At 35.6% G+C, this 15,625-nt stretch overlaps 1 protein-coding gene across 8 annotated transcripts in view; it reads left to right on the top strand.

Moving 5' to 3' along the window:
• The window catches only part of Kansl1l (KAT8 regulatory NSL complex subunit 1 like), an 86,474-nt gene that overhangs the window by 20,374 nt on the left and 50,475 nt on the right, over positions 1-15,625 (top strand). For all 8 annotated transcript variants that reach the window (XM_075951377.1, XM_075951379.1, XM_075951378.1 and 5 more), the window contains exon 3: positions 13,425-13,566. In XM_075951377.1, coding sequence (XP_075807492.1) covers positions 13,425-13,566 — 142 coding nt within the window. The remainder of the gene's footprint in view (positions 1-13,424; positions 13,567-15,625) is intronic.

Below are 15,625 nucleotides of genomic sequence, written 5' to 3'. Positions count from 1 at the left end.
GCCAGTTATTAAGTGCAAATTATTTTTCAGGCTGCCATTTTGCTAATTAGTTACATATGATACCTCATTTAGTTCCGTCAACCATGGGATGTGGTTGCTACTATCCTCATTTCACTTAAAAATGAGCAATCCCTCCAACGCATGGCCATGCTCATGCCTCAGATTTTCACCAGAAGCAGAAGTCGCAATGACTGAGTTGTGAGTCTTGGACTTTTATCAAAAGCATCAGCTAAACAACCTTTTTCCTAGAGTACCAAGTGCCAGCCACTGCAGTACAGAATCAGTGGGGACAACCAGTACCTTTGCTTCCTAGAGTACCAAGTACAGAATCAGTGGGGACAACCAGTACCTTTGCTTCCTAGAGTACCAAGTACAGAATCAGTGGGGACAACCAGTACCTTTGCTTCCAGCTTAAAATAGACTCACAGCTGGATCATTTTTATGTTTCGTGGCTACCACATGCAAAAAATTATACTACAGCAAAGATTAAGGAATCAAAGAACAATAGAAAACCACTAGATCTTAAAGAACAAAGATTATTTTAAACATAGCAATAATGAAGGTGTCCCTAAGAAATCTGTACCTATCAATAGTTAATTCTTGACTGTAACCAGTTGGCTTCTTAAGAATTGCTGAATGGATTGGGGAAAAACAAAGACCCAACTATAAGCTCTTTAATAAGAGATTTCAGGGGGCTGGAGAGATGGCTCAGAGGTTAAGAGCATTGCCTGCTCTTCCAAAGGTCCTGAGTTCAATTCCCAGCAACCACATGGTGGCTCACAACCATCTATAATGAGATCTGGTGCCCTCTTCTGGCATGCAGGCAGGCATGGAAGGACTGTTGTATACATAATAAATAAACAAATATTAAAAAGAAAATAAGAGATTTCAGCTTTAAAAAGACATATAATGTACAGGGAGTTAAAAAGAAAATATACTCCATGAATATATAACCTAGAAGAGAACAGGGCTTAGCTATACTAGTAGCAGAAAAAAATAACAGACAAAATCTGTAAAATGAAATAGATTATTATATACTAGTAAATAGTTTATCAAGAGATAGAAAATTATAAATATGCACATACCCAATTTTGGGATAACTAAAAGGAAAATAAAAATTGAGACTGGATCTCCCTATATAGCCCAAGCTGGTGTGGATTAATTCCTCTGTTCAATTCCCAGCAACCACGTGGTGGCTCACAACCATCTGTAATGAGATTTGGTGCCCTCTTGAGGAAGAGACCTGGTCAGTCATTCTCATCAACTTAGACCATGAAACCCAATATGGACAAGTTCAACAACTGCCATATACAGGCTGCCCATGCATGCTTCAGCATTGCCAGGGCATACATCTCAAAAAAAAAAAAAAAAAGAAGTAAGTCCTAAGTTAGTGCAAGGTAAGAAATAATAAAGATCAGTACAAAAACAATTGCAATAGAGACCAAGAAAGCAACTGAAAATACCAAGTTTTTGAAAGCTAAATAAATTTGATCAATCTCTAGATTTAAACAAACATCAGGAGTAAGGGGTTAGAGGTGATTGAACAGAAATATGAAGGACTATAGTTTTTTATTAGGAATATCTGTATTCCATCAAACTGAATAACCTAGAATAAGCACATTCATAATACATACATCTAATATCAAGATTAAATGATGAAAAATAAAAAAAATTGAGCCTACCAATGTTGAATAAGGAGATGGCAACACTAATAAAATATCTACTACCAAATGCAGGAATCTGATGGCTTTATTGTTGGGTTCTATAAAACATTCAGAGAACTGGTAGCAATCTTCAATTTATTCTAAAAATTGGATAGGCAGGACTGCTTCCTAATTCACTGTATGAAACCAGCCGTACCCTAATAGCAAAGCCAGATAAGATTGAAAGAAAAAGTAAAAAAGGCCAGTATCCATAATGAATATAAATGCAAAACTCTTTACAAAAATAATTTAATTAAAGGATTTAATTAATACATTAAAATAATGAGCCATTGTCTAATGGAATTTATTCTTTAGATGCAAAGATAATTCAACATGCAAATGGATGCATATTATGTTAACAGAACAGGAACAGAACTTTACATGATCATCTCAATAAATGCGACAAAATTGAAACAATTCAGCAACTTTTCTTGGTTAAAATTACCCACTTAAGTATAAAAGGAATGTATCTTGTAAGAGTCACATGTTAGAAGTTCACAGATATCTTAGTGATAGCTAACTTGAAAGCTTCCCTTTAAGATGAGGAACAAGACAAGGATACTATTGTTCAGATTGGTACAAGGAAACATTTTAGACCAGGAAATTTATGAATCACAGATACATTACTACTTGTGTTTATAGAGGGTAGAGAGTCTTAAGGTTAAAGAACTTACAGATTTAATGGCAATGTCTTCATAAATGACACTTGTATTAGGTTCTCAAATGGTATTGGGGGTGAACAAGTCCACTGGACTCTTGTAAGGACACCTATCCTGTGATGAAAGCAGAACCAGTTGTTTCCCAGTAGATGCTTCTTAAAATCACAACATTGCTATTAAACTTCAACATAGGAAGTCTGAGGGGTATGGACGTTCAATCTGTAGACCCTGCTTCTTCCCAGTCAAGACTAGAATTTCTAACCAGATCATAGAAAAGGACATACAAATGGAAAAAGAAGATACTAAATAGGATGTTCAGACATGTTGTGATCCTCTGGGAAAAACAGGTTTTCTGAAAATTGTTAGAAATATGAAATCAGTTAACTTGCTATATACAAGATCAAGGTATAGAAATAGTACTGTTTCTATACACTAATCCAAAACTGAAAATGCAATCAATAAAAATTCCTTTTATAGTAGCATGAAAACAAAGATAATTTAGGATTGACTTCAATAAAATCAGTGAAAGATGTTTATACTAAAACCTATAAAATATTGGTAAAATCAATGTAGACACAAATAGAAAGATACTCTACATTAATTATAGGCATTGTGGCAGATGCCTATAATCCTATTCTTCAGTTCTTTCTCTCGAGGCTACTCTTTTATGTCCAATTCATCTTGGAGAAAGATGCCAGGAATACAGTAATGAAAAATGATAAATCTCTTAAATGTTGGAAAAATTGGACAGATATCTACATGCAGAATAATGGAATTGAATCTTTATGTCATTACATATTCCTACATTATTTCAAAATGGATTAAGGTGTAAACATAAGATATGATTATGTAAAACTATGATAAAGTGGAGAGGAAAAGCTTGATATATAGTCTTGGCAAAGATTTTCTGGACCTGGGCTTAAAATACAGGCAACAAATGTGAAAATAGGCAAGTGGGATTGTAGTAAATTAAAAATTGATACAAACAAAAGAAACAATATAAACAGCCTATAGAATGGGAGAGAATATTTACTAATTATACAACTGATAAGAATGGCCAAACTACATATTCAAGCCAGACAAACAGTAATAAGAAAACAGTTAAAAATGATCAAAGGTCCCTACTAGACTTTTCTCTAAAGAAGACATACAAATCGCCAACGGGTCCTTCAAAACCAAGTAAATGCAACTTACTATCACTAGTTATCAGAAAATACCAATGAAAACAACGATGAGGTACTGTCGTGTTGTACGGTTAGTAGAAGGTTGTAAGTACTGGAGAGAATATGGAGTAAGGAGAACTTTGCAAATTGTTAATAATGTAAATTAGTTTAGTCATTATGGAAGAAAGAAATTTCTTCAGGTAGATAAAATAGAACTACATTCTACATTCTAGCAATCCTACTTTGGGTATCTATCCAAAGGAAATGAAATCAATAAATTGAATTCATTTCTGCATTACCATTTTCATTTTCGTCCACAATCAAATGCATAATGGAATATTATTCAGTCTTTTAGAAAAGTGAAATATATCATTTGTTAAGTGAATGTAGAAGTCACTTAATATAATTGAAAAATGAGTGTAAAATCTCACAAAGAAGGAGAATCTTAAAAAGTCATAGCATAGAAACTCGGAAGGTTAGTGGTTACCAGAGCTGCCATAGGCTGGAGTTGGGGGAGAGAGAAGGAGGATGTTGGCAACAGTGACAGTTTTTCGATTGAGGAGAAGTAAGTTCTGGAGCTCTTTTGTCAGAATGCTTGAACGCCACTGAGATTGGATGCTAAGTGTTGTCACAACCAAAGTCTAAGTGTGGCAAGGGATGTAATGAGCCTCATCTACTCACTTCATTTCAACTTGTAAAAGAAAACCTCACACTCTATACAAATAATTATGTACAATTTTTTGTCAATTTTCTCTTAATCTCTTCAGCTTTATCTTTATTTAGTGTTCAGTCTACATAATTGTCTACTTTCTTGAACAAAAGAAGTATGTGTGCTTGTATGAATACACACAGGATGCTTATTGAATTATTGATTTGTCCTTAGTAAGGATGCTTCAGTGTGCTTTACAAATTCACTATGCTTCTGTTTCTCCATGTCCATAGTTGTAAATGTTCCACACAAGAATTGCACATCGACAGTTAAGAGTACCTAACAGACCATTAAGTTTCAAAGATCTATTGCTGGGTGGTGGTGGTGCACACCTTTTATCTCAGCATTCTGGAGGCAAAAGCAGGTAGATCTCTGTGAATTTGAGGCTAGCTTGGTGTACAGAATGAATTACAGGATCTCTAGGGCTACACAGTGAAACCTGTCTTGAAAAACAAAAGAAAACACACAAAAACCAAACCAAACAAAAAATTCTATTCAAGAGAAAAAGGGTGGTAGTTATAGTATATATAAATATATACTCCAACTTCTTTCTTCCTTTGTGTTGAGTGTGTTGAGAGAGGGAAATGGTGGGTGGGACTAAATTTTCTAGGTGATCTTGTGAGTTCTTTTAAAGTCAGACTAGAAGCTTAATTTAGCCAGTTTACACAGTGAGTTTTGCCAGGGTTCTAGACTAAATTACATTGTGCCACTCTTTCATCTACATTTGAAAACCCTTTAATAACCCCACCCCTTAATGTTCTTTATCATTAGAATACCTAAAGTTCACTTTTCTTTCCTTTTTCTTTTCTTTTCTTTTTGTTTCTTTTCTTTTTGTGGTTATGGGGGCAGAATCTTGCTGTGTAGCTCATGCTGGCCTTGGATCCACTATCCTCCTGCCTACAAATCTCTAAGTCCTAGGATTAGGGGCATGAGCCAGCATGTGTGGGAGACAGTGAACACTTTAAGAACTTAGGATCTGATCCTAATGGCATAAAATACTTTTGAAGGAGAGAGTTAGTAAAATATATACTAAGCTGTCATAGGAAGGGAACCTCCACATACATAAATTTTTTCTCACTTAACAGTAATTAGGCATGCTCAGATTCTGGTGAGGATCTTTTGGCTTTATTATCTCCCTAAGATCGTTTTTGCTGCCTGCACTGATTGACTAGGACTTCATCTCATTCCCACACCCAGCTATTTTTAAGGAGCCACTCAATTATACTTAAAGGCAAGGTCCAGCAGATGCACAAGTTACTTTTGCTTACCTCTGAAAGTCAGACTTTGAAACTTAGATTTCAAAGCATGTCAGATTGGGAAGTAGAGTCTCCAGCTGTTTTTTGTTTAGGCCTCAGAGTTCTGTTACCAGAAAGTTGAACGTGTTAGTGGGTATCTACAATCCCAGCATTCCAGATGTTGAGACTGGAGGATCATGAACCTGAGGGCAGTTGGGGCTATAAAGTGAGTCAAAGCCTGAACTACACAGTATGACTCTCAAAAACCCCCCAAAAGGGGCTGGAGAAGGTGGCTCAGAGATTAAGAGCACTAGCTGCTCTTCCAGAAGTCCTGAGTTCAATTCCCAGCAACCACACGGTGTTTCACAACCATCTGTAATGAGATCTGGTGCCTCTTCTGGTGTATAGATGTTAATGGAACATTGTATGCATAATAAATAAATGGATCTTTAAAAAAAAACAAAAAAGAATGGGGGTTTTCCTCACAGTGTCCCTTTAAAAAAAAAACCCAAAATAAAAATGATTAGATATTGAGAGAGGGACTGCATGTATGCTGTCTATTTGATTATCTTTGGCCTTCCATACAGCCATATACTCCTTTCTCATACATAAAACATATCAGTTTTTCAAAGATGACAAACTAGGACCCTAGAGCGGAGTAGAGTATTCCTCTATTATGTTCAGATGAGGTTCACTGTAATGTCATGAGCTACAAATTAATAGGCACATTTTGTATCCCTCTGCCCTTCTGGATCTTACATGATGCACTAAGGACAGGAAAGCCACAATAAAATTCATAGGAGGGCTGGGTAAAGGATGATTGGGTAAATTGCTTGCTATGGAAACATGGAGATCTGAGGTTTTTTTTTTTTTTTAAAGATTTATTTATTTATTATGTATACAGTATTCTCAGTATTCTGTCTACAGGCCAGAAGAGGGCACCAGATCTCATTACAGATGGTTGTGAGCCACCATGTGGTTGCTGGGAATTGAACTCAGGACCTCTGGAAGAGCAGGCAGTGCTCTTAACCGCTGAGCCATCTCTCCAGCCCGAGATCTGAGTTTTGATCACCCACCGCACATGTGAGAATCTGTGTGGAGCATAGGTGTAATACCAGTGTTGGAAGATGGAGGCAAGGAGATTCTGGGATTCAGGGATAGCTGCCCACAGAGTGTAGTTAATTGGTGAACTCCAGTTCAACCAATGAGAAACCCTGTTTCCAAATCAGAAGAGCACGCTACAAAGATACCTAATATCTACCTCTGGCTTTCCCGGGTGCATCCAACATCATACACATAAAATTCGTTGGTTAAAAAGAAAAATGTGGATATGCATAATAGCTCCCAGTCTTTATAACATCAAGACTTGCAGTAGCAGTGAAGTAATGTCTTAAAGGGACCCTAATTTTGCTTTGTGAGGTGACAGTCTTTTCCTTTGTTTCTGTAGCATCTAATTTTGCTATCCAGAAATGTATTGTTATGTTTTTTTTCTGACTATGATTTTATAGTACACATTATTGGATGTTACACTACATTCATAACCAGGATGCCTAGTGTTAGTTTCTGTTAGCCTTGTGGTAGCTTTTGCTTTTTTTTTTGTTTCCATTTTTTTTATCTAGTAAGTTATATATGAAAATACCAAAGCCAGATTTCTCCTTTGCTGGTAGTTTAGCTTTGTTAATTTGCTATTTCTTCAGACCATCGATCTCATCATCAATTTATTGAGTTGTCTTATTGTCAGGATTACTGTATACTTGCTTGAAACAAGGCTTTAAAAAGCAAGATGAGTTTGGTGCAGTTAAATAAGTCAATAGTTTAATAACCACCCAAACAAAATTATTTTCTGGAGAAGGATCACATAGAACAAATAGTTTGATTATTTGCAACAATATTATCAAATATTACTAAAGAATTATAAAACATGCTAGACATCATTTAGAAACACTAAATTGATAATTAACAATCTTTCAACATGAAATTTCAGGCCTAGCTATTTTCACTGATAAAATATTTTGAGATGAATTTGCAATAATCACAATTCTCTAAAACTCCTTGAGAGGATAAAGGAGAAAATATTTACTTCCAGTTCTCTATGAGGCCAGTGTTAGCTTGATTATGACACTACACAAAAATATAAGAAAGCAGCAGAAATATAGCCAACAAAACATCCAAAGTAAATATCAACTAGAATGTGGCACAATATTTTAATCATGACCACATATATTATGAAAGGAAGCAAAATGTCTTAACACTCAATTTAAATAAAAATATCAAAAGTAATTTGACAAAATTCAAACCCACTTAATAATAACAACATATCTATTACATAGACCCTTTCTCAAGACAAAACAAAACCCATTCAGATTAGTTTTACATAAACAGATATAATTTAGGGCACCTCTCATTTGCCTATTTAACTATTTGTAGACTGGGAATGAAGTTTTCTAATAAGGTAAGTTTGTTTTTTTTTTTAATAAGGTAAGTTTGATAAAGGAATTACACCAATAAGATAGCCCCGTCAAATGTGGACATGGTATTTGCACAGGCATGTTATTAAATCCTTTGGGAAGCAGAAGATGCACATGAAAAAATAATCTTCAACAGGTATTGGTCAGCAGACCCATGAACCCAATCTGATTTAGTTCCTATTTTGAAAGTAGTTACATTGGAATATAGCACCCATGATGTATGGCCTATAGGTACTCTCATTTTACAAAGGTAGAGCTGAATAGTTGGTCCACAAAGCCCAAAATATTTGTAACCTCAGGTCTAAAGGAACCCAATTCCAGGGAAGAACACAATTTTTCTAGCTGAGCAAATACCAGTTGAGAAGGTTGACCTGGTTTATTTTTCTAGGACATATCTTTCTTTTCCTTTACATAGTTATTTCTTATAACTAGGTATTCTTTTTTGATTTTTAGTCATCATTAATTTGCTCTATTAGTCAGGTAACAAAACGTGTTAAATGAAAGATTAAATATACATGTCTTTCTTTAGATCTTGGTAATAATACATCCAGTATTACCAAGACCTAAAGATGCAATACTGGTAATACTGGATGTATTACTAAGACCTAAAGATGTAGTACTGGAATACTGGAAAGTTCTTGCTTCAGTAACTACACGTCAAAGCCAAAACTAGACTGTATGTTCAAGTATTAATGTGGTGAAGAGCATCTGCTTTTGCAGAGGTCCTGGACTTGTTCCCACACCCACCTCTGTAAAGTCCAGTTCTAGGGGCTCCATGATCTTTCTGGCTTCCTGTGGTGCTGGGCATGCATATGGTGTACATGTGTATATGCAGGCAAACTCCCCCGCATAAACAAAATTTTAAGATAAAACAACAACTCTGGAAATGGCAGCCAGAATTACTTAAATGTGTAATATTTCCATGAGCGAGTTAAGCGTTGACTATAAGCAAGCAAGATTGGAAATTTAAAGCATAGACTAGCCTTTGGGAGACCTACTGGTTTCTCTCAGCCCAATTATGTCCACACATAGATGTGTTTCCCTTGCTATGAATTAGAGATGGGACTACAACCAGTGGTCACCAACCTAGTGGTCTGTGCGTCCTCTGAGATGCAGAGAGCCATTATTCTTAGAGGTTTAGTAGCCCAAACTTATGTACTAGTTACATTGTACAGGTTCTCTGATCTATCATCTGCGTTCTTATTGGTTTACACATAAAATTATATCATTCGTTATATTTGTTGCTTATTTAAACCATATTTTGACCTTAAATGCAACAGTTGTCATTCTTCAAAAAGCCAGCCATATCCTTATCTGTTACATGTTTACAACTTGATATTTTTAAGAAAATGTTTTCAAAGACAAGATCTCCTGAGTAAATTGGGAGCATGGGCATCTTGGAGTAGGGTTGAAGGGGGAGGGGAGAGGCAGGGAGGGGAGCAGAGAAAAATGTAGAGCTCAATAAAAATCCATAAAAAATCTTGAAGATGGAAGAAAAGAAGATGTTTTCAGCAAGGAAGCATGTTGGATGAAAAGGCTGGTTTACTCCCTTCCCATCTAACGCACAGGCTTTTTAAATCATTCATAGTAAAGTGTAGGATCAGTTATCCATTGTAAACATCCATCCACACACCATAAAGCTCCAACATGATTTTGTTCATTTAAATTTAATCTAGCATTGCATCAAATTAATTTGATAGGATTTGTAAACATAATGTGTGACACTAACTTCAGTGACAGTAACTTGACCAGAAGTATAATATGTAGAAACGAAAACTTGTTTCTTTTTTATTTGATCATTTGTCATCGATTTCATAACCAAGTCAAACTGAATGTTAAGAAATTTTCTAACTGAAGCAAATGGAAGAATTTGAAAGAAGACCTGGATGGAGGTGGGCGGTCCTTGGACTTCCCACTGGGCAGGGAACCCTGATCGCTCTTTGGGCTGACGAGGGAGGGGGACCTGATTGGGGGAGGGGGGGAAATGGGAGGCGGTGGCGGGGAAGAGACAGAAATCTTTAATAAATAAATAAACGGAAAAAAACAAAGAAGACCTTTGCTTTCCTTCTGGTCTCCTCCATAGAAAGCTCCCATAATTCCATTATTTTTCAGTGACCTTTATATCTTATTTATCATCTCAGCTTCTCAGTCCAACCTATTTTCAGATTGTTTCCATTAGAACAGTTTATATTTAGTAACAAGTTAGCATCATAATCTCAGTGCTTGAGCACAGTAGACATGTAGTGTGGCTTATGCCTCGGGCTATTCCCCCACTATCTAGAATGCTTTTATAGCTATCCTGTCTACACCAGTGGATTTGAAGGTCCTCAGCTGTATGAAATGAGAGTCAGTTTGCTCATAGCCTGTTGTCAGTAGTAGTCACTTGACTCCAACTTAAGTACAAAAAATACAGGGCTAGCACATGAGATATTTGGAGATAATTTGTACCCCAATCAGTTGTATCTTTCTTCCTCCTTGTCATGTCTCACTGTAAGGTGTTGGTAGCCACATTGCTTGGGAAAATAATTTTGTTATTTTTAAGTAGCTTCTAATTTACACTAAGCCAAATTAATCTCACCTGTGCAAGTTGTGCATGGTATGGCTCTGCCTTATGTTCCAGACTTAACGCCTGGCATTTCATACTGCTAAATATCTATATTAAGTGAATTTTAAATAGACACTCTCCCTTTGTTCATATTTATGAAAGTCTGATTTTTAAAAAATGGACAAAGTTTGCAAAATTATAATATTGATTGTAAACTGAAAATGTAATAAATCCAAGAGAAACTGCTGTATATGTTATTTTCACTCATAGTATAGGCAATTAAAATATTTTAAAAGTAGCCTTTTAGAAATACTGATATAAAATTATATTTATTATATTTAAGTACTCTGAATCTAAGTTACAATACTTGCCTTGTTTATCTGACAGAAAATTGTTTCTACAATATGTTCTCTGGCTGAGTTTATATGAATATTCCATTATAACATTTATTATTACTGTTGTTGTTTTCAAAACAGAGTCTCACTATGTAGCTCTGGTTGTCCTGGAGCTCCTATATAGACCAGGCTGCCCTTGAACTCACCGAGATCTGCCCGCCTCTGTCTCTTGAGTGCAGGCATTAAAGGCATGCATTACAACACCTGGCCTTTTTGTTTTGGTTTCCATTATATATTTTCTAAACTTTAGCCTTTAGAGTAGTTTTGGGTTCACAGCAAAACTGAGTAAATATCATAATCCCTATATCCTCTCTGTTCCTACAAATTACTCAGAATCAACATTCATACCAATTACTGTCATTGATGAACTTATATTGATATGCTTATTATCACTAATTATCATTATGGTTCATTGAGGGGCATATTCTATGATAATACATAGTAGGTACTTATTTTGAAAAAATAAAGGTTCATATGTTTTTCTACTATGTAGTTATTATGTTCTATTTTGTAGTTATTAGCTCTGAGTTATACTTCCATATTTTTAGTGATACTTTTTCCTTGGTAATCCATATCAATTTTTGCTCCTTTCCATCTTCCCCCATGCCTTGTATGTTTCCATTTATTTATTTTTCTAGTTGATGCAGTTACAGTATTTTCATGAATTCGTTTGTAATCTAAATAAATTACAGATTCAAAGATTGCCCTTGTCAGAAGCTAGAAGAGTCTTCAGCTTTTTTTTTTTTTCAGAACGTATATAAAAGTAGAGCTCCTTATAAATCCTTTGTGTTCTCTGTACTGGAGAGCACAGTCACTAGAGTTTACCAAGATGTCTATCTTAATAAACACCCAAAGACCCATGCATGGGAGATAATTATTTGAAATGTAAGTCTGGTCGTGGTGGCATATGCCTTAGGTCCAGCATTTGGGAGGCAGAGACATATTTCTGTGCATTTGAGGTTAGTCTGGGTTACAAACCTTGTTCTAGGACAGCTAAGGCTATCTAGTGATGAAATACTATTAGAAAAAAAAAGGAAAGAAAGAAAAGCAAAAGAGAAGGAAATGTAGAGAATTCATATTTTGTAAATTATTGTCAATGCCTGTAAGTATTGGGTAACCAAATATATTGCACCAAGTAAATATTACATAGTTAAGTACATTACAGTTTATTAAATGAATTTATTAAATGAAAATAGGTCAAATGGATTGTTTAATACATGATATCCACTTTTACATGTAAGATTGTTTTTTTTTAAATTTTTCTTTCATACATTACATTCCAACAGCAGCCTCCTCTCCCTCCTCTTCTCCCAACCTGCCCCCTCACTTCTCCCTCTGCCCCAGATCCACTCTTTTTCTTTTCAGAAAAGAGCAGAGCTCCTAGGAAGATCCACCGAACATGGCATAACACATTACAGTAAGACTGGGCACAAACTCTCATGTCAGGACTGGACAAGGCAACCTAGTAGGGGGAAAAGAGTCCCAAGAGCAGTTAAAAGAATTAGAAACACCCCCACCTCCACTGTTAGGAGTCCCACAAGGACACCAAGCTACACAACGATAACATGTGTGCAGAGGACCTAGCTCAGACCTATACTGGATCCGTGATTATTGATTAGGTTTCTATGAGCCCTGTTCAGTTGATTCTGTCAGACATATTCATGTGTGCAGAGGACCTAGCTGAGACCTATACAGGATCCGTGATTATTGACTAGGTTTCTATGAGCCCTGTGCAGTTGATTCTGTCAGACATATTCATCTACCCCTCCTTCCCCTTTTCTGCAGGGGTTCTCCACTCTAATGTCTGGCTGTGGGTCTCTGCATCTGCTCTTATCAGTGGGTGGATGAAGCCTCTCTGAAACTATTGTGTTAGACACTGATCCTATGAGTATAGGAGAATATCGTTAGGAATCCTTTCATTGATTTTTTTTTTCTTTTGGTCAGTCCTGTTTGGTTCATCCAAGGTCTCTGGCCCTGGTCCTCCAGGCAGTATTAGGCATGGGCTCTCTCTCATGGTGTGGGCCTCGAGTTGGACTAGTCATTAGTTGACCACTCCTACAAGTTCTGAGGCATTATTGTCCCAGCATATCTTGCAGGCAGGACAAATTGTAGATTGCAGGTTTTGTGGCTGGGTTGATGTCCCGGTCCCACCACTGGAAGCCTTGCCTGGTTACAGAAGATGGCCAGTTCAGACTCTGTATCCCCATTACAGAACAGATTTTATGGGATGTTGGAATTACCATTTTTGTTTCATTTTCTTTATTGGCTCAGACCCATGTAAGCCCTTAGCATTAATAACATATTAAATTATGGGGGGATTACCCTACTGTTAGGTGTGTAATATTGACTACAGCCAAGTACTTGTGTAGTAGAAAGGTAAGGACTCAAATTATCTACTTTGATAAGAAGTCAACCTGCCATCCCTGATGCAGTGTAGTTAGTTTGTAAAAGAAACAGGGTTTCATGCAAGTGGTCAGGGAAGTTATAAAGACTTTGAAGAGCTGACTGACTTTGTGCTTTGACTAACAGTGTTTGCTTTGTTCACAGTAACGCTAGTACTGAATGGAAGTGGCTTGTAGACAGAGCGCGAGTTGGCAGCCGATGGACTTGGCTTCAAGCTCAGATTTCAGAGCTAGAATACAAAATCCAGCAACTAACAGATATTCACAGGCATATTCGTGCCTCCAAGGTATTATCAGTACGGTTTTATTTTTGTCAAAATTGTTATGTGTATAATTTCTCAATTCTTCACACAAAGTGATTTTTCTTAAGTCTTATAACAGCTAGTTTAAGATACTCATACATTAATTTCTTAAAACTGATGCTACTTTTGTAAAACCTTTTCATATATTAAGATTATTTCATCATACTTTTTAACAATTAAGAACTGAGTTCTAGTTGATAAAAATAGTATACTTCTTTCCAAAAATGTTGTTATGATCATATATGTATATATAGCACAACTTTCCATCTTATTCATTTTATTTGTACAGTTTTATAGTATTAAGTACTTTAATAATATTAGGCATCCATTTTCATAACTTTCATCTTTTAAAACTGAAAATTGTATACCTTTTAAACAATGACTATCTAGTTTTTCTTCTCCTTAACTTAATAATCATGTTTGTTTATAAGTATATCATATATGTGGAAACATAATAGTACTTATCTTTTTATGACTGGTTTACTTTAAAGGCTACTGTCCTTCCAGTTTATGCACACTGTAGTATATTTAAATTTCTGTAATAAGCGTTTCCGCCCAGCTCCCTCACGGCTAGCTTTACACCCGAAATAACAACACACAAATTGTATTCTTTTAAACACTGCTTGGCCCATTAGCTCTAGCCTCTTTCTGGCTAACTCTCACGTCTTGATTAACCCATTTCTAATAATCTGTGTAGCACCACGAGGTGGTGGCTTGCTTACTGGGAAGGATCTTAACCTGCGTCCATCTTGGAGAGGAGAGCTATATCGACTCTCACTGCCTTCTTCCTCTCAGCATTCTGTTCGGTCTACTCCGCCTATCTAAATTCTGCCCTATCAGCCAAGCAGTTTTCTCTATTAATTAACCAATGAAAGCAACAGATAGATAGATGACACTCCCACATCAAATTTCTTTCCTTTTCAAAAGCTGAATAGTTGTGTATTTATAACATTTTGTTTATCCATTGAGCCAGTGAGGTTTAAGTTGTTTTATGTTTTAACTGCTGTATTCTGTGAATAGTGTAAAATCTAACTCTTCAAGGTGCTCTTTTCAGTGGAACATGATGTGTGCCTTTAATCCCAGCACTTGGGGAAGGGAGGCAAGTGAATTTCTTTGAGTTTAAGGTCTCCTTGCCTATGTAGTGAGTTCCAAGTTAGCCAGGGTTCCATAGTGAGAGCTTTTCCCAGAAACAAACAAAAATACAAAGTACTCCTTCAATTATTTTAGCTATACATATAGAAATGGAATTACAGGATTGTATTGTAATTCTATTTTTAATTTTTAATGAACTATATTATACAGTAGTTCTAATTACTACAAGTTGTGACCAACATTCTGTTGTTGTTGGGGTTTTTTTTGCTTTTTTAAATGATGATATTACATGTTGTAAAGTGATATCTCTTCAGTTGTGATTTATATTTACCTAATATTCATATCAATATTAATGATGTTGAGGTTATTTTTATATTAACTGGTTATTTTTATATATTCTATGGAGAAATATACATCAAATCTTTTATTATTTGCTTTGTTGTTGCTGAACTTTAGGGGTTCTCTATATTCTAGATGATAATTGCTTCTCTAATATGTGATTTCTAAATCTTTTCTACCATTTGTTTGTTGTCTTTTTACTTTGTATATATTACTTTTATGAATTCTAATTTATCTATTCTATTTTTATTGGTGCCTTTGGTGTTACTATGTTTTTTTCAAGAGTTATGGTTTTAGGTCTTACATTGCGGTATTTGGGTCTATTTTTAGTTGACGTTTGTGGCTTTAGATAGAGTTGAATTTCCATTCTTTTGCGGCATTAGATAGAGTCTAATTTCCATTCTTTTGTGTGTATATTTCCAGTTTCCCCAGGGTCAAATTAGTTGAAAAGATTTTGCTTTTTCTACTGGTTTTGACACTATTCTTAAAATCATTTGACAATATATGCAAATATTTTATTCTTTGCTCTATTTGTCTGTTTATGGTTAGGCTATTATTATACTATTTTGATTAGTCCAGTCACTTTAGAATCAAGGAGTGTAAGTCTTCCAGT

Source organism: Microtus pennsylvanicus, chromosome 17 (genome assembly GCF_037038515.1).
Source record: "Microtus pennsylvanicus isolate mMicPen1 chromosome 17, mMicPen1.hap1, whole genome shotgun sequence".
Taxonomy (NCBI): Eukaryota; Metazoa; Chordata; class Mammalia; order Rodentia; family Cricetidae; genus Microtus; species Microtus pennsylvanicus.
This window is presented reverse-complemented; position numbering and strand designations above follow the sequence as displayed.